Consider the following 20,057-nt stretch of genomic DNA (forward strand, 5'->3'; position numbering starts at 1 on the left):
TTGGGATCATACTTTGTCAGCCAAATTTTCAGCCAACTTTGACCTGGCCTTAAAGTTTACATGCACAAAATTGCTCCTGCAGCTGTTTCTGCATATATTGGGCAAAATCCTGGCCCTACTGAAGTCCCTGGCAAAATTTCCGACTTCAGTAGGGGAAGGATTTCACTCAGTCTGCTTGTCTGTACAAATAAAGTAATTGCAGGTGCAAAAATGAAACCACTTATTGACTATGTCTCCTTTTTGAGTAAACAATTTCACCAGCATAATAGAGCAATCATGGTAGAAGGATTTTCTGTACTTGTACCAGCACCTTAGAAGATGAATATTTTATATTTTAACATTGTAGGCCTTTTGTTTCTGATCTTGTATAGTAGTGCTATATGAGACACTTTCGGAAGTGAAGAGGGACAATAGGTATGTAGGATTGCATACCACTATTTATGTTCTTATTTTGCTTGCACTGCTGCATTAGGATTTTATTGAATTTGAGTTCTAGGAACATATTTAGATTTGTATTCAGAGGTAAAGTTTCAGTGTGTGTTAAAGCTTTGGTTTGATAGTTTTGTAGCGAAATCATTGTCTCCACTTTATTTCTGTGGAGGAATGGGGGGAGTTCTGTCATTAAATTGAACACATCACTGGAAACCTGACATTTTTTTTCCACCAGGATAAGAGTGATTGCCTCATTACAAGAAGTTGCGACTCCTGGATCATAGAGCAGGAGCCGTTACAATTATAATTGTTTTTGTATTAGCATGGACCTATGAGTTCCAGAAATGAAGTTGAAATACCAAAGCCATTTCACAAGCAAACACTAAAAATCCCCACCGTGTGTATCTGTGTACATAGTACCTCTGAAATGTTTCAGACTATCAAATACGAACCGTTGTTTATCTTACACCCCTAATCTTCAGAAACATCATATGCGAATAGAAAATGATTTAGTGGGAGCTACATGTTATATGCATGGCACCTCTGAGTTTTATAACATCTTGATATTAAAAAAAAATCAGTTAAGTGATTACTCACTGTGCACATCTCTATTTGAGTTGTCTGTCTTAGAGAATCATATGGTTCTTAGGTAGGTATGGTCATTTTCATGTACTTCTAGAGTCTTCAGACCATAAAATCTTAGTTTAAAATATGTGTTTGGAACCCACAAAGTATTAAGGACTAGTGTCCTTCTATCTCTAGCCCATAGAAAGGGGCCAGTCCAATTGTGCTACTGCAGGAACAGCAGTGGGAACTCTGCCTGGCCTTCTGAGAACAGTGATCTGCAACTGCCCCTTACCAATAGCATGTTGTTGTTCTCTGTGCCAGCTCAGATGCCCCGAAGGCAAAAGCATCACCCGTTTCTATTCACTTCCTTTCCACATATCTGATGAAATACTAGGCATGCAGCCCCTGTTTTCCCTTCCCCCATAATGCTTGCAGAGAAATGCAGGAAAACCATTCAGGGTGTGGAAGGTATTACTTTGATGAAGGCTATGTGATCATATAGGTCAAGCCACAATATGGCCCTAAGAGTTTTGACTGGGGATGCGGCCACCTGTCAGAAAAGGCTGACATAAACTCCATTCTAATATTCCAGTCACTAACGTGCAAAGAATTCTGGACTCTGCCAGCTGTGAGATGTGCCAATCAATTAGAACATGACCTGACATGCATCATAATTCTGAACATTGCCAGCATCTGTCTTTTACTCCATGCCTAGATAATCTGCGTGTGTGTCTGTCTGTGTGTGCGTAACAAAAGAGTCTGCACGGCAATAAAGTACATTGCCTAGTGTACTGCTTAAGGCTCAGATTTCATCATCGCTTTTTTGCCCCCCACTCACCCTCCATAGACATGAAAGACCATAAAAAGCAGCAGAACTGCCACATTTTTTTGTATGCAGTGTTGTAGCTGTGTTGGTCCAAGGATGTTAGAGAAGCAAGTGGTGAAGTAATATATATTTTTTTTATTAAATCAATTTCTGTTGGTGAGAGAGACAAGCTGTTGACCTTCCACAGAGCTCTTCTTCAGGCCTAGGTGTGTTCTTGAGGTAGCTATCCCATTCCACTACTCATGCTGCTGTGACTACACTTTTATTTTTAGTGCACTAGCTCAGTCAGCACTAGCGCGGACAATCAAGCTGGAAATTGCATCTCCAGCTCCAATGTATACATACTTGGAAGCAGGACTGCAGCTAGTGGCTTACCAAGTATGCAGAGCCATTAGCCAAAACTCCTGTGTGTTTGGTGGTTAGGGGGAGGTGAGTTAGAAGGGGGAGGGGGGGCAGATGATGGGTATTATTTATACAGCCAAAATTGTTGCTATGTACTCATCATGGATGATTCTATTCCCCTATTCTCTGTAGAGATCTATTATATGTTTACTTGAGTTTTGCTCAGTCCTTCAGGAATATGCCATACTTGTGATGAGTGGGCTACTAAATGGATGTTTCTTTTTAAAGTCAGTTGTTTTAGCTAACATACCCAGGACCATGTTTCTATGCTAGCAGTCTCCATTGTAAGATCAGGGCCTAGTCCCTTGCTGAGTGTCTCCTTCAGGGAGCTGACTCCCACTGGAGTCTTTAAAATGGCTAATCACAGTATGAAGACTAACAGTATATGTTCAAATAATTGTGGGAATTCATTTTCGTGTTTACATGTGTGCAGCTGAAATAGTGATGCTTTTTCAAAGGATTCAATAGTTATGAAATGAGTTGGGGCTACCAGTCTTTCTGGGCAGGAAATATTTTGTATATATAGAAGCTGTCAGGGATTTTTGTACACAGTTAATTTTAGTGAGAATTTTCAAAGTGTTGTAGCTGGCACTTCTGGTTCCCTATTCTTCAGCATTTCTGAACAGAAGCAACTAGAGATCATTTTTTAACCAATGTAGTCCAAACTGTTTTAACACTTATGTAATGTACTTAAAATCAATATAAATAACATTTTGGTAAAATCATTTATTAAACAGTAAGGTGAATTATCAGGAGAGAGATTCAAACAGACTAAACTAGACAATTCATGTCCATATGCTTATTTGTAAACAGTGAAGACGTCTTCAAGGGAAAAATCATAAATCCATCTATCAGAGTCACACATGATGAATTCGTATTACAATATCTTATCACTCCTGGGTTGATAGTGAAGTGCTCTCTTAAAACGTGACAGCTCTTCCTTAAGGGCCAGAAACATACTGAGCAATGTGGTTCTACTGGGAGTTGAGGAGGATGCTCAAACCTGAGTATCTTTATTACATTTTTGTGCTAATGTACAGTTCAGTAAGCCTGTTGCTTAAAATCACATTCAATGAGCATTTTAGCCAGGACAAACAAGGCTCAATCCTGGAGTCCTTACTCAAGCAAAACTCCAATGGTAGGCAGGACTGGATGCTTGATTAACCCTTGGCATAAATCACAGTTCTGATCCCCTTGTAGCATAAAGTCGTCTGGATTTACAAACAATCTGCTGCCACCTGCCTTATGTGAGAGGTGCAAGACAGACTAAAGTTGGAGGATGCATGGCCAAGAGATTCAATGTTTCAGTGCACGCCCTTTGTAGCATCTGGCAGTAGGGTTCTTATGGAGACATGAATGGAAACTAAAGTTGGCCCTGACTCACAGAACCTCCAAGAAGGTGGCAGGTATAAAACAATCAAAACTTCTCAGGAATATGACTCCTCCCTGGAGTCAATGGACCTGTTTTAGTAATGTGCAATTTACACATTCATTCTCCTCCTGCAATGAATAACTCACTGGATCAAACTCAGTCTTTAATTCAACCACTGTAACCCCACTGATTTCAATTTCAAATAATTTTGAGAACTAAAATTATCACCAACAACAATCTTTCCATAAAACATGAGAAATACATTCCTAAACAGTGACAAGGAAACATCTTCATTATAGAGATCAACCCAACTGCTATGGCAAACTGACAAGCAACATAACAACTTAGTCTGTTAGAATTACAGATGACACCAAAATATGCGTGAGAAGTAACAAAGAAGGAGGAGGAATAAACAGTTAGATATGTCTGCTTGTTTGGGAATTTCAGGGGAAAAATATATTTAATCAGGAGAAGGCAAATAGGAAGGAATGCTCTCCCTTACTTTTTTCCCCCTGCATGTTTTTCTTTAAACTCCTTGACAGGAGTATCTATAGGTTGAATTTAGCCCTTGATGCTTTACCTTTCAATTCTTCATACAGAGATCTACACTGATTGATTTTTTTTTCTATATCTTAAAAACCTGTTCCTCAAGGTCATCAAAAGTGACCAATAGGTATTTAGTAGCTGCTCCAATTTGCCTCCATGGGATCTTGTTCCCCAAACATTCTAAAGATCATCCTTTTTCTGATACAAGAGGTATTTTATCAGCTAATATGAGTGCTTAAGAAGCATTTCAGGAATAACCCATACGTCTTGGGAACTTATCTATTTTGTACAGTAATTGTGGGTTTCAGGCATCTAAAGTTGCCTGACCTGAATGGAAGCTACCCACACAATTTTTGTTTACTTAATGTGCACCCCTTGTTCTTGTCACTCTCCGCCTCTTGTTTGAGAAATGCTGAATAGTTGTGCACATATATAAATGTATGCACCCTTTCTGTAAATGTTTTATGAAGCAGTTTAGAAATGTACTTGCATGAAATGTTTCAAATATCTAGCCATAAGAGTTACATTGCCATGTGCTAAAATATCTTGAATCAAGCAGAAATGCTAGGAAAAATGAACCTTGGATTAGAAATGTCCTAGGTATTCATTGTACTGGAAGGAAAGATGGAAATGTGCTGATATCTTTGTTCCATGGTAATATCATCAGACAATGGATTGAGGGGATTGTGATTTAGGTTGTGTGTATGTGCAAACAGCAATGAATCCTATCAGTGCATTAGGATTTGCCAATATAGTGTTCTGAGCATTATCTTCCTAAGGCTGAGATCCTCTCCTCTGCACAAAGGCTGAGTAAATCGGCTTTCTGCAAGCAAGTTCTATAGGAGAAAAAACTGCTCCAGCTCTGGCCTGCAGAGTGGCAATTAAGATGCTCTGTGGTCAGTACTGCAGCATACGGGCTTTCTGAGCCTCTATATCAACTTTACTTTTTAACATAATGTAGGAATTTGGCTTGTGGGACTCTGAGGGTGGGATTCACTTGTCACTCTGCATGTCATTTTGTCCACCCCCTACTTCCCAAGTCCCCTCTATGGTATAGTAGATTCCAATGGGACTCAGCTGAGGAGTGCAGATGCCATACATGGATCTTCTGCATTCTGTCCTGCATGGTGGCAGTGTACCTCTTCATCAGCTTTTGGGCTATGCATCTTGCACAACGACAAAGTAAGCTGATTTGGGCTGAACGAAGCACACAGATTGGTGGGGGTATGAAGAGCAAGGTTATAGTTTGTACACAAGATGCTGCTACTGCAGTTTGCAACCTATTTTTGAGCTGGTCTCATTCCTCCCTAGTTTCTGGTGGTAGAAGTGACATGCTGAAAGTTGAAGACTTCTGGAAAGTCCATGAAATATAGGAGTAGGTGATCTGGGAATGAAACTTCGTGGCTATGCAGCTATGACACCATTTCTTCTAATTTATTCAGCTCATTACTAAATTACAGTGATTGTTTGTTTCTTTATTTATTTGCTCCAACCCCTCAGACAGAGACAAACACCTACAAGATCTCTATCAAGCATTCTTACAACTACAATACCCACCTGCTGAAGTGAAGAAACAGATTGACAGAGCCAGAAGAGTACCCAGATGTTACCTACTACAGGACAGGCCCATCAAAGAAAATAACAGAACGCCACTAGCCAACACCTTCAGCCCCCATCTAAAACCTCTCCAATGCATCGTCCAGGATCTACAACCTATCCTGAAGGACGACCCATCACTCTCACAGATCTTGGGAGACAGGCCAGTCCTTGCTTACAGACAGCCCCCCAGCCTGAAGCAAATACTCACCAGCAACCACACACCACGCAACAGAACCACTAACCTAGGAACCTAAAAGTGGCAATTCTTCAAGAAAAAAACTTCAGAAACAGACTCCAAGGAGAGATTGCTGAATTGGAATTAATTTGAAAACTGGATAAAATTAACTTAGGTTTGAATAGAGACTGGGAGTGGATGGGTCATTACATAAAGTAAAACTATTTCCCCATGTTTATCCCCCCCACACACGCTGTTCCTGTTGAGACGTTCTTCTCAACTGCTGGAAATGGCCCACTTTGATTATCACTACAAAAAGTCCCCCCCCGCCCCCGCTCTCCTGGTGGTAAGAGCTCACCTTACCTGATCGCTCTCATTACAGTGTGTATGGTAACACCCATTGTTTCATGTTCTCTGTGTATATAAATCTCCCCACTGTATTTTCCACTGAATGCATCCGATGAAGTGAGCTGTAGCTCACGAAAGCTTATGCTCAAATACATTTGTTAGTCTCTAAGGTGCCACAAGTCCTCCTTTTCTTTCTTTATTCAAGCTCCTAGATGCAATGTTCTGACTCCACCATGCACATTCTTTTTAGAAGAGTATCTTTCTAATCTTTCAAGAATGTCCCCAACTATCAGTAGCAGAAGAGGCACGTTTTCAGAATTCTGACTCTTTGGCAATACATATCCCCCCTGCCAAAGGAAAAGAAACTCTATCCCAAGCACAGAGAAATGGTATCCCAAATTCATAAACAGTCATACATGCCTAACCTTCTTGCACTTAAAAAAAAAAAAACCAAAAAAGCAAATGTGGTTAACATTCTGCATAGATTGGTGTCCTCCTAATAATCAAATTCACTTTAAGCAATGTGAAAACATACTTTTAAAAATTGTCTGTAATCACCAGTGTGTGCGGGGATACATTTTTTTCTACTGGTTTAATATGACTTATACCACTTTGCCAGGGAAAATAAATCAAGTGAATGCATGAAAATGTTATGTACATTTTGAATTAAAAACTAATGAACAGAAAACACACAAAAGCAAATGAAAACACACTTCTAGTTCTACATCAAAAAAGTGAAAGTATGACCGATCAACTACTCATTTGTACTCTTCTCTCCTGTCACAGAGGCGCTCTTCGTCTCCATCACACCTTCTGTTAAGCTATATTTTGATTAAATATGGATAATCATATGGCCCTCTACCTCATATATACCACACTGTACAAAAATATTCTAGAGTGTAGGAGGGCTCCTGCCCTTTTCATTCCCTCAAAAGCAAAATATAATCTTTTTAAAGGGGGTAATAAACTTCCCCCCCCAGCCATGGAAATTTCCACAATATCTTATCTCATTATACAAGGCAAATGTAAGTATATGCGGTCTCAGTTGATCATGCTCTGTTTGGTTTTTGGTTTTGGTTTGTTTTGGTCCTGTTTTTCCTTTATCCTTTCCAAGCATTTCAGTATATTAATTCTATCTAACCTGCTACAGTATTTTTCCTTTCCACTCCCTTTCTAAGCTATCTACAACATCCCTTTATGATGACTCAACAGCATTTCTCTAGTCTCCTTTTTAAAGTTATTCTTAGGGCTTGTCTTCACTTAGGCCTTGTCTACACTACAGGGGAAATTTGATCTTAGCTATGCAATTTGAGTTACACAAATAGTGTAACTCCAATATAGCTTAGATCTACTTACTGTGGGGTCCACACTACATGATGTCGACGGGAGATGCTCTCCCGTTAATTCCTTCTACTCTTCTCAATCTGGTGGAATACAGGAGTCAATGGGAGAGCGATCTGTGGTTGATTGATTTATTGGGTCTTCACTAGACCCGCTAAATCGACTGCCGATGCATTGATCACCACTCATTGATCCTGCGGTAAGGGCTTGTCTACACTTACCAGCGGATCAATGAGTGGTGATTGATGCATTGGCAGTCAATTTAGCGGGGTCTAGTGAGGACCCTCTATATCAACAACAGATCACTCTCCCATCAACTCCTGTTCTCCACCGGATATAGAAGAGTCGGGGGAGTCGCCATTGTGTAGTGTGGACCCCGCAGTAAGTAGATCTAAGCTACATTGATTTGAGTTACGCCATTCACGTAACTCAAATTGCGTAGCTTAAATCGAATTTCTCCTCTAGTGTAGACAAGCCTTAAGTGAAGACAAGCCCTCAAAATAATTTTAAAAAGGAGATTGGAAAAGTGCTGTTGAATCATAGTAAAGGGATGCCCTCCTTTCTAGTTGGGTTATTGAGTTTGTGCTTTTTTTAAAAAAACTCCTTTTTGATATTCAATCTTATAAGAATGAGGGCATTAAAGATAGGGCGACAGAGTTATGATAATGATGATCCCTTAATATCTTTCTGCATGAAGTCAGTGCAGTAATGGAGAAACAGACTGAATACAGTGTCACAAAAAAACTGTGGTGGATCCTTAAAGCAGAGTTCATTTTCTTTAAATATAAAAGTCACTGGGACTTCTACGTGCCCTGTGCCTGCAACCCACCATGACTAGTAAGAAAGTTTTCTCAAATGCTTGCTAAGAGGAATATCTGCTGGTTGCTCGAAGTAGAGCAATTTTTAACACCAGCTGCGGACCATCTTTTTGGTGCTGCTACAGTAACTATTATAATTTGGCACCCAGGTATAAACACACAAGAAGGAATATAAACAAAAAGTTATACACCATACAGTTACATTACCACTCAGGTTACTAGTAAAAGGCACAAATAGCTCTGAAATCTGCTCAGGACTAGGCTATCACATTTTTAAATGTATTTTTTCTTGCATGCAAAATTTGTTTACTTTTTTTTGTGTCTGTAATTTACTAAACAGCACATGTTGACTTTAAACAAACAAACACAATTTCCAGAAAACTTTACACTTCCAGAAATCAAAGCAGGAATGAAGAATATTGACCAGCTCTGGGATCAAATGATTGTTTTGTTAAAAATATTTAAGGCCACAGCCAAAGTAAGCGGGAGGCTCATATGGGGACATTCCAAAATTCCACTAAAGCAGTGAGTGATCTAATCGGGATGATTGTCACGCCATGTGTATGAGAGAATTTTTTAACTAAGAGGCGGTCATGTTCGGTTGCTTGCCACTGGGGCTGGGGGGAATTATGTAGAACAAATATTGTTGATGGAAAGGGATAGGTAACAGGTGTTTTTCTTTAAAGGGAGTGTAGGAGCATTTGGTAGCTGAGGGAGAAGGGTTATGTTGAGTTATCTGTGGGTGTGGAAGGGTCCTAGCCCTGGAAACCTACTCCAGTTGATTGTGTCTCTCTCTTCTACTCATACATCTCTTCCTCTAGTTAAAGCTGAACTTAAGCCTTAGCTGCCTCTCTGCTAGGAAACATTGTGGAACATCCCAATGAAGCTGTAGTGTGCCATGAAGGCAGTAAAGCACGGGCCCCTTAAAACTCTGCTTTTGGGCTCTCTAGGCTGCACTTGGGGCAGCCAAGGCCCAAATTAAGCTTTCAAGGTAGAGCATCCTTTTACAACCACGGGCTTCCAAAATTTCCCTCGGGGTAACATGTGCCTCCTTCAGGGTGAGGGTAAGCTCCAATTTTGCTCTGATTATGCTGGCATATAACACAGGGGGTGTTTGTGGGAGCATGCCCTTAAATGAGGATAGGCACCATCTGGTGATCATAGGAGTTGGGGGTCTCCGTGCTGCACGGCTGGCTTTTGACAGTGGGGAACCCGGCGAGCTGTGGCTGGGGGCACAGAGGGGGGTGCCACCAGGCACTGCCCCGTGGGATACTCGTTCCTGGAGGAGCTCAGAGGCCAGTGCTGGGGATGGCATGCGACCCGGCTTGCGGCCGGGGCCTTGCGTGTGGCAGGGGAGTCTGAGAAAAGAGGATGGCCGCGGTTATCACCCCAGAGGGGGAAGGCAACACAGAGGAGGAATGTAGCCGCTGAGCCTTGGCACTGCCTGTCAAGGCTCCCGCCTCCCTCCCCATCTCCCGCGCTAGTGCTAGCGCCTTCCCGGACCCCAGCGAGCCCCTGTCACGTCGGTTGTTTTGTTTAGCCCGGTCTCCGCGGCTCGCTGCGCTCGGGGGAGGCGGGGAGCAAGTTGCAAGGCGCTGAGCCCGGGCCCCGCGCCCTGCCGCCCCTGAGGTGGCCCCGCGCCGAGTGCCCGGGAGCCGGGCAGCGGCCAGCCCGCCGGCTGCTGATTGACATCCCGGCCGGAGAGGAGGCGGGACCGCCGGGACCACTCTGCACGAGCGGCTGTGAGGCTCCCTCCCCTCTGGCATCTCCCCTCCCGAGGCTGGTTCCTCGCTCCCCCGTGCGCATCAGTCCCAGGCTGCTCGCCCTCCTCCCTGCGTGGCTGGCTCGGTGGGCAGGAGGGGGCAGCCTCCTGGAGGATGAAGAGCTCAGCTGGGGGCAGAAGGGCAAAGCTGCCAGGAGCTAAATGCCAGCCCAGGAACGGTAAGTGTGGGGGACCTCGGCTCCGCCTTTCCTAACGTGGGCTGCCTTCGTCTCTGTGTCTGACGGGGGGAACGACCCTCCCCATCCTCTCCATTTCCTGGGGGCAGCGAGCCGAGGCGGGTAGAGATTCCAGGTCTCTCCTTAGCGAAGCAGCAGCAGCGGGTGCTGTTTATTTTTTCCCCGGTGGAAAGGTGCAAAGACATTTGCAACCCCTCTTCTTTTAGGTGAGTAATAATAAAGTGCTGGTATGTCGCGGGGAGGGGAAGCGTTAAAGTGTTGAGGTCTGTGCAGAACGTTATTACTTATTTTGTCGCTCAGAGAATCGGGGGTAATTTCTGTCTAAGCATCTTTGCCTTGTCGGACAAGACAAGCTGTCCTGGGACAGGTCTGTGATGAAACTCCTTTAGCTGTTCCTCCTGTATTTCATTTACTCCATCCTAAGGCTGGATGGGAAAAACAGTGTTCCCATGTCTTTTGACATCTTGTTTTGATAGTGGGGTTTTTACTTGATTCAGAAGGATTTTTAAAGGTATTTATGAACAGGCAAACTTCAATAAATTTGGAAGGAGCCCTTCAAACTCTTATTGGCTCACATATTAATGATCTTAATGTCTGGAAAGCATTTTTTTAAAACACTCATCTTATGTTGTTACTTGAAAGCAGATGCATATTTCAAGGGCTAACAGTTCTTCAGAAAGCAGCTCCACACTTTGGAAATATAGGCAGTGAGCAGTTTTATATGAGCTATCACAAATAAGAGTTCAGGTTTATAACCGTCATTTACTGAATGGTGAATTCCTTTACCCAAAGACAAATCTGTTAAGTACCATTTCCTTACTGTAACACTTGGCTGTCGTTGTCTGCTTTGATGAACAAAGCCAATGGTTTATTGATACAGGTCAGATTGTTTTGAATTCTGTCTAGAATTCCTTGTAGTGGTTCATTGTCAGTGGGGTTTTAAAACCACTCTTTGGCCTAAATTAGATAAGTGTGTTTGTATAAATCCAGGGTATCTAACCACAAAAGCCAAAAATGGACCACTTAAATTATGCAGATGCAGCTTAACATGTCACATTTTACAATAATTTATGCTGTTTGTTGCCAGATGTCTTTGCCAGAAAGTAACTTTGGTGCTATTCCAATGGAGATCACTAGGCAGCCTTAAGTATTCTGTCACAGATGTATAGTACAGTGCAAGAATAGCTACACTGGTAATGACAGTTTCCTAATGAGTGAGAACTTAGTGGTATTAAGTGTGTTTTGTTGAAGACGGTGCTTGCTATGAAACTTAAATGCATGCTGTCAACCTGAGACTTAGTAGTCATTTAAAAATGAAAATTAAAAGTTGTTTCTGGTATTATACCTGAACCAGAATCCTTCTGCCAATAATCATGGTTTTACAATCACATATATTTTCTCTCTGCCCTGTTTTTCACAAACTGAAAATGGAGCCAGAGTATATAAGACTACATTTGAGAAACTCTGGAAAATGTGCATGAAGTGCTGTCAAGTTTACAAAGTAACCATATAAATACATCAAACATTCTTAATCTCTTTCAATTACAATAACTTAAAATGTTACTTGTCACAGCAGTAGTGGAAAATTCAGACAAAGCAGTGATGTTTTTTAAGTTGGTAGTGTCCCTTTAAGTTGTGAGACCCCAGTATGCACAGATATTATATAATAACCAACCACACAGGGTGAAATCCTGGCCTTATTGAAATCAAGAGGAGTTTTGCTAGAACCTGAATGGCTCAAAAGGGAATGTACTAGCTATGGAATCTGAGCCACACCCAAGCACTGGGAGTTCAAATCTAGTCATAGATAGAACTCTGAAATAAATAATGGGAGTTTTGCCATTGACTTCAGTACAGCCACGATTTCACCCACAGATTTTATTATGAGCATCATGAGGCCAAGCTGAGAGCCTTTGGCTGATGTTTTTGTGCCATTATGTCAAAGTGTATATTTACTAGACTATGTTAGTGTGATTTAAAACAGTTTTTAAATTACTTTACAATAAACTAGATATTTTAAATAAGCATTTTATTACTTCTGATCTGTTTTGGTTCTAATCTAAAACACAAAATAGTGTAATGTCTATCAGTCAGTCTGAGAGAACACTTCCTTAATACATGCGTTATGTAAAATCCATGCACCCCTAAGGTATTGTATAAATAGTAATAGCAATAAATAATGTTTAATATTAAACTACAATGTAGTGGAGCACATCTGTTTTGTATCTTATTTCATTTTCAATGGTATTTTAAAAAGACAATAATTCTTTCTGCTGCCTTCAGTTGGAAAGGTACATCAGTTTTATTTATGTAGGGCATTTGTTGTACACTAACAGCCCCAAATGATGGCAAAGACAAATGTTAGGATAATTTGTATGATCTAATGCTAATTATGTGGTGCACTGAGTACTAGAAAATGTGTGTACAAAAATCTTAGAGTGTTGTTCTAGGACACTTTTTTTAAATTTTAAATCTTCAACTTCAAAGAAACACTTTATTTTCTAAGTGAGACATTCTCAGATAAATGTTAGCATCTCTTAAGAATACTGATTATTTCTCTGTCAGTATAATGAAACTACTTAAAATGCTTAGGTTACAAAGAATATAGGGATTACAAGAGGCAAGCAGGATGTGTATGCACACACACATATATAAAAATGCAATCTTGTAAATTGTTATAAATATATAGATTGTAACATTTAGTTTAAACATATAATGTATGTTTGTTTGTGTGTTCACGTGTATTCAAATAAAATTGCAATTTGTACTTGTTCCAACAATTTTATGTATTTATTTCTTTTTTTTAGCAGCAAACAGACTTGGACAGTTGGCTTATTGGTGCATGCATAGAATTATCATAATGGTATTTGTAGAGGTCCTGTGGGAAACAAGTACCAGTCACATCTCAGAGTAGTAAAGGGAGCTATTAGGAAGTTGGAAAATCATGCTGTTTCTTCCTGTTCTGTTCTCTTGTTTTGCTGTGAAGCAAAAATCATTGGCCACAAACTCAGTTGGTGTAAATTGTCTTGGCTGTCTTGACCTCACTGGATCTATTCCACTTTATACCACCCGAGGATCTGGCCCAATATGCCTATGTACTTTTGGATTCAGAGAAATTTGGCTGATTTTTCTTCTGCTAGTAAGAATCTCTTTGCCAAATTTTCATTTGAAGGCTCCAATTTTCCTGTGAGATGCTGAGCACCTTCAATTGACAATGAACCTACTAGGAACTGAGAAAACTCAGCACCTCATAGAATCAAGCCATAAACATTCAATATCCTTCTAAATTCCCCTTCTCTCTATAAGCAAGCACATGCTGTTTTATTATGGAGCAACTCATTACCAAATGTGCATGGGTAAAGCATAGAAATAATAGAAATGTAGGACTGGGAGGGACCTTGATAGATCTAGTCCAGTCCCCTGCACTAAGGCAGGACTAAACATTATCTAGACCATCCCTGACAGGTATTTGTCTAATCTGTTCTTAAAAATCTCCAATGACATAGATCCCACAACCTCCGTAGGTAATTTGTTCCAGTGCTTAACTACCCATATAATTAAGAATTTTTCCCTTATGTCTACCTTAAATCTCCCTTCCTGCAAATTAAGCCCATTAATTCTTGTCTTGTCCTCAGTGGTTAAGGAGAACAATTTTACTCCTGGAGGAATTCTGTGCCACTGTGCGCATGCAGAATTCATGTCATCTGCAGATTTCTTTGCCTGCCCGCAGAAAAATGACTTCTGATGGGGAAGCAAAGGGAAGCCGCAAGAGTCACCATGCACCCGTCCCCAGAAGTTCAGGCATATCATTTCAGGTTTACAGAGAAGCTGGCAGAGAGGTAAATCACCGTGTGTGTCTGTGGAGCTGGTGCTGGGGACACCCTGGCCTGTGGCGTCTACTCTGCATTGGGTTCAACTGCTAGTCCTGGCTGAGTTGGGGTGAGTGAAGATGGGACTTCCTCTTTCCCTGCAAGGAGTGGCCAGGCCTGGACCAGGTTAGACCCTTCCTTAGAAACCTCCCCTGTCTGCAGAAAGCTCCAACCCCACCCCATTTGCTTCCTGCCCCCTTCGCTCCTCAGCCACAGGGGAGCGGTGACTGTATGGGGAACTGCTCTCCTGTCCACCCAACCCCCTATGTACTCCCCATACCAAAGCCCTCCCACCAAGCCTCACCCTGCACCCAGAACCCCACCACTGAGCCGTAGTCCCTGCATTTGTAGCCCCCCCAATAACCACCCCTCATCAAGCTCCACCCCCCTGCATCTGGACCCCCATTCCTGCACCCAGACCACTCCCCGGTGAGGTCCCCACATTTGGACCCCCACTCAGATGAGCCCCACTCCCTGTGCCTGGACTGCCCCAGTGAGCTACACAGACCCCTACTCTACTGAGCCCCAAACAGCTGCACCTGGACCACAACCCCACCAAGCTCCCCTCCCCAAGCACAAACCCTCTGCTGAGCCCTCCACACTCAGGCCCCCCTACCGAGCTCCATCCCACCACACCCAGATCTCTCCTGATGAGCCCCAACAACCTTCACTTGGACCCCCTTGCAGAGTCCCATTGCCCCTTCACCCAGAATGCTCCAATGAGCACCGGTGTATCAGGAGGCTTCCTGCACCTGGACCCCCACTAAGATGCCTGCATACAAAATCCTCTCACCCCACATCCCACACCAAGCCCCTCCACACTTGGATCCTGCCAGACAGAGCCTGCCTGCCCTCACCTGGCATGGAAAGACAGGGCCCTGGAGTGTTTCTGAAGTAGGCCTGGCCCTTGCGCAGTGTCAGGGTTGGGTGCAGCCTCACTGTCGAGTCTGTGTCCTGGGGGTGAGGTGCTGCAGGGTGATCTCCACCTCTATGCATCCAGTGGCCTGTGTTCCCCATTGCCATGAAAGAGCCTTCACATTTATTTTTTGACAAAATTTGCAGACTTTTAAAATATTATCTGCAGAATTTTATTTTTTGGTGCAGAATTCCCTCAGGAGTAAACAATTTATCACCCACCTCTTTATAACAATCTTTTACGTACTGAAAGACTGTTATGTCTCCCTTCAGTCTTCTCTTCTACAGCCTAACCAAACCTAGTTTTTTCAATCTTTCCTGGTAGGTCACGTTTTCTAGACCTTTAATAATTTTTTTTGCTCTCTTCTGGACTCTCCAATTTGTCCACCTCTTTCCTGAAGTGTGGTGCCCAGAACTGGACACAATAGTCCAGTTGAGGCCTAATCAGTGTTGAGTAGAGTGGAAGAATTACTTATTTTGTCTAGCTTACAATGCTCCTGCTAATACATTCTAGAATGATGTTCACTTTTTTCGCAACAGTATTACATTGTTGACTCATATATAGTTTGTGATCCACTATAACCCCCAGATCCTTTTCTGCAGTACTCCTTCCTTAATTAGGAAGTTGGGAAATCATGCTGTTTCTTCCTGTTCTTTCACTTTGCTGTAAAGCAAAAAGAGTTGACCACAAACTTAGTTGGTGTAAATTGTCTTGGCTGCCTTGACCTCAGTGGAGCTATAGTGGACCTCAGAGGGCAATCATTTCCCATTTTGTATTTGTGGAATTAATTATTCCTTCCTAAATGTACTACTTTGCGTTTGTCCTTATTTAATTTCATCCTATTTATTTCAGACCATTTCTTCAGTTTGTCAAGGTCATTTTGAAATCTAATCCTATCCTCCAAAGTGCTTGCAACCCCTCCCAGCTTGGTGTCATCTGCAAACTTTATAAGTGCAATCTCTATGCCATTATTCAAATAATTTATTAAGATATTGTATTGAACTGGACCCAGGACAGGTCCTTGTGGGATCCCACTCGGTATACTATTTCACCTTGATTGTGAACCATTGATAATTACTCTCTCAGGGAAAGTCTACACTACAGCACTACATCGGTGCGGCTGCAACGATGCAGCTGTGCCACCGTAGTGCGTCTGGTGAAGACATGCTATGGTGATGGGAGAGCGCTTTCCCATCAGCATAATTACTTCATCTCGGCGAGAAGCATAAGCTATGTTGGTGGGAGAAGGTCTCCTGCCGACATAGCTCCAGTGTGGACAGTGCAAAACTTGCATCACTCAGGGTTGGGAGGGGGGAGCTTTTTCACAATCCTGATGACATAAATTAGATTGACTTAACCGATAGTGTAAACCTGCCCTCAGTACGTTTTTTTAACCAGTTATACACCCATCTTATAGTAGGTTTATCTGGGCTATATTTCCCCAGACCGTATCAAAAGCCTTAGTAAAATCAAGATATATCCCAACTATTGCTTCCCTCCTATTACCCTGTCAAAGAAGGATATTAAATTGGTTTGACATTTGTTTTTGACCAATCCACGTTGACTGTTACTCATCACCTTATTAACTTCTTGGGGCTTACAAATTGATTGATTATTTGCTCCATTATCTCTTTGAGTACTGAAGTTAAAATTTCCTGGATTGCCCTTATTCCACTTTTATAGATAGATACTGTATTTGTCTTGTTCTGATCCTCTAGGATCTCTCCTGTCCTCCATGAGTTGTCAAAGGTAATCAGTAATGGTTCAGAGATCTCTTCAGCCAGTTCCATAAATAGTCTAGGATGTATTTTGTCAGGCCCTGCTGAATTGAAGACATCTAACTTGTTTAAGGCCATGTATACATTATAAAGTTTTGCCAACACAAGCTTTGTCATCATTATAGCCACTGCAGTTAGTATATCTTTTGTGCATGTACATACTTGGCTTCTTGCACTGGCACTGTGTATACACACCAGGATTGCTTGTGTTAATGCAAAGTGAGGTGCATCCTGGGTAGGAATTCCAGTGTGCAACCTCCACCATTCAGTGCACTGTATTTTTGGATATTTTGGGTAATGCAAGGTGGGGCAGAAATGACATGTGCAGGGGTGACTGGGAACAAGGATTCAACTTCCCATAATACAGTGTTCTCCACCCCATAATATCTCTGTAACATGATTTTTGTGCCTATTTTGAATTTCCCATGAACCCACATGGGACTTGTTGCTGTTTGCCATCTCTGACAGAAGTATGGAGTCTGCACAGCTCTGCACTATTTTCATGAGCGTTGTAAGCACAGGACACACAATCCTCCAGTATTTGCAGAATTGCAAGAAGAACTGCAAGAAGCAGGACAATTTCCTGGTGGCCATATTGCTATGGAACATAGCAAGAACCAATTCAAGGTTGTTGTTGATGTTCACGGAACAGCTGCAATTGATAGAGCACCACTTCTAGGCCCAAGAAATAAGCACCGATTGGTGGGATTACATCATAATTCAGGTTTGGAATGATGAGCTGTGGCTGTAGAACTTTTGGATGCTCAAGGCCACATTACTGGATCTGTGTGCTGAGCTCACCCCACCCATCCAACTCCAGGAAACCAAAATGAGAGCTGCACTGACAGCAGAGAACAAGGGGTAAGCACAATGTGGACACGTGCAATGCTGGATTGCTACTGGTCAGTGGGAAGTCATCCCAAAGTGGAAAAATCCACTGTGGGGGCTGTTGTCATGCAAGTGTGCATGGCCATTAATTATCTATGCAAGACAGTGACTCTCAGCAATGTGTAGGACATGGCTTTGCAGCTTTGGGGTTTCCAAGCTGCAGTGGAGCAACAGATGGAATGTACATCCCTACATGGGCTCCAGAGCACCTTTGGAAGAGTACTTCAACAGAAAGGGTTGGCTGATTAAGGAAGGTGCATGATCTCACATCTTTAAGAATACAGGGCTGTTCAGAAAGCTACAAACAGGAAACTTCTTTCCCAACTGGCAGATTACCATTGGCAATGCTGAAATGCCAGTAGTGATCCTGGCAGATCCTGCTTACCCTTTGCTCCCCGGCTCATGAAACCTTACATTGGCTGCCTTGACAGCACTAAGGAATGATTCCTCTATGGGCTCAGGAGTTGCAGAATGATAGTTGAATGTGCTTTTGCTAGTTTGAAAGACTGCAATATTCGCCCTCCAGGCCTTCTGTTGAAGGTCTGATGCTGCACTGGCTTGCAGATCCTCCCATGCCCTTTCCCCCTCCTCCCTATCTGGCTCAGGCATTCCACTAGTGTGGAGGGGGAACCCCTCAAGGCTACACAGCTGCAGCTTCAGATAAAACACAGAGATAATGTTGTCACTGTAATGGGAATGGGAAGAGAAACTTAAGATTCAGAACTCCATCCTTCTCTTGCTCCCCTAAAGTGTTAAGCAAGAGATGCTCATTTACACTTCTGCTCTGGAGTGCTTGTACCCGGTGCCACACAGCTCAAGCCGTGGTGTGTACGACACACCAGGGGTGAGGGAAATGAGGAGGGAATTGCTTGGTTCCATGAAACTATGTGTCTAGGGCACTGGCACTGAATTTTCCACAGGTGGTGATGGTTTTAACTGATATTTCACTCCTGAGGGTAACAAAGGCAGAGAAAGCACAGCTGCTGCTGGTGTCCTGAACTTGCCTGGGCCTGTATGCTGCTAGCCTGTTTACTACACTGGTACCTGCTGAAGTCATTGCAGACTGGCGTGGGAGTGTCCCTATCATGGAGGAATAATTAAGGCTGCTATCCCTAGAAAACTTTGGGAGAGGATTGGAGTGTACTTCCATGGAAGTTTCATCAAGATCTCTCTGGAGGATTCAAGGAACATCTGTGCATACATAAACAAATTGCTATGCATGTCCGTCCACCACCCATCCCTGCCTAACTCAAGAGGAGGATGAAAAGTAGATAGCAGCTCTACCTTTCTTTGTTCTACCACTACCTCTTGTAGTATAACTAAATTAATGAAAAGTCAATAGCTGTCTCCTGCTAAGTTGGGGGCTCCATCATTGTACTGGGAAATTTATTTACGTACTTACCTGAGGTTCTGTCCCCTGCATCAGTCTCCTGCACGCTCAACTGCAAGGACTGGCTGTATTGTGGTGGAATCAAAAACAGATCCTGGCTCATGGCACAGCCGGAACCTATGGTCACCAGTTCCCCATCCTCCTCCTCCTCACTGTTCATGGCAAAGGTCTCTGACTCAGGCCATGTCTACACCAACATTTATGTCAGCAAAACTTTTATTGCTCAGGGATGTGAAAAAAATAACACCCCAAGCAGTATAAATTTCGCCAGCATAAGTGGTAGTGTGCACAGAACTATGATGACAGGAGAGAGTCTCCTGCCAATATAGCTACCACCACTCATTGCGGGTGGTTTAATTATGTCGACAGAGAGCGCTCTCCTGTTGACATAGAGCGGCTACATGAGAGATCTTACACTGGCACAGCTGCATTGGTATCGCTGTGCTGCGGTAACCTCTCTTGTGTAGACATAGCCTTAGGCTCCTCAGAGACATTTATGGTGGTGGGGTTTCTGCCAGAATGGCAATTAGTGGGTCTGCAGGTCAGCACCAGATTGATTGGTGGCCTCCTGGTGTGCCTGTCATAGTTCCTTGGCTTTCGAGCAGCACTGCTGTTGGTCCCTGTCTGACCCCTTCTCCTGCCTCCTCGAAGCAATCTGCTCATAGTTGTTCACATTTCTACAGCTGGTTTGGAACCATGCCTGCACAACGTCTCATGGGCCAAGGAGATCCGATACCTCCTGTCTTCTACAGACTGGAATGCGTCTGAAGTGTGTAGTCAGTTGGGCAGTTGTGCACAACAGAGAGCAGACAGAGGTGTGTTCACCAAGCT

At 42.8% G+C, this 20,057-nt stretch overlaps 1 protein-coding gene across 1 annotated transcript in view; it reads left to right on the top strand.

The window, feature by feature from the left end:
- Positions 1-10,271: 10,271 nt before the first annotated feature.
- The window catches only part of ZNF385D (zinc finger protein 385D), a 609,568-nt gene continuing 599,782 nt past the window's right edge, over positions 10,272-20,057 (top strand). Inside the window, exon 1 of the mRNA XM_084619096.1 lies at positions 10,272-10,367. Coding sequence (XP_084475222.1) covers positions 10,304-10,367 — 64 coding nt within the window. The 5' untranslated portion in view covers positions 10,272-10,303. The remainder of the gene's footprint in view (positions 10,368-20,057) is intronic.

The sequence above is a fragment of the Lepidochelys olivacea genome (assembly GCF_965140295.1).
Source record: "Lepidochelys olivacea isolate rLepOli2 genome assembly, chromosome: 2".
Lineage (NCBI taxonomy): Eukaryota > Metazoa > Chordata > Testudines > Cheloniidae > Lepidochelys > Lepidochelys olivacea.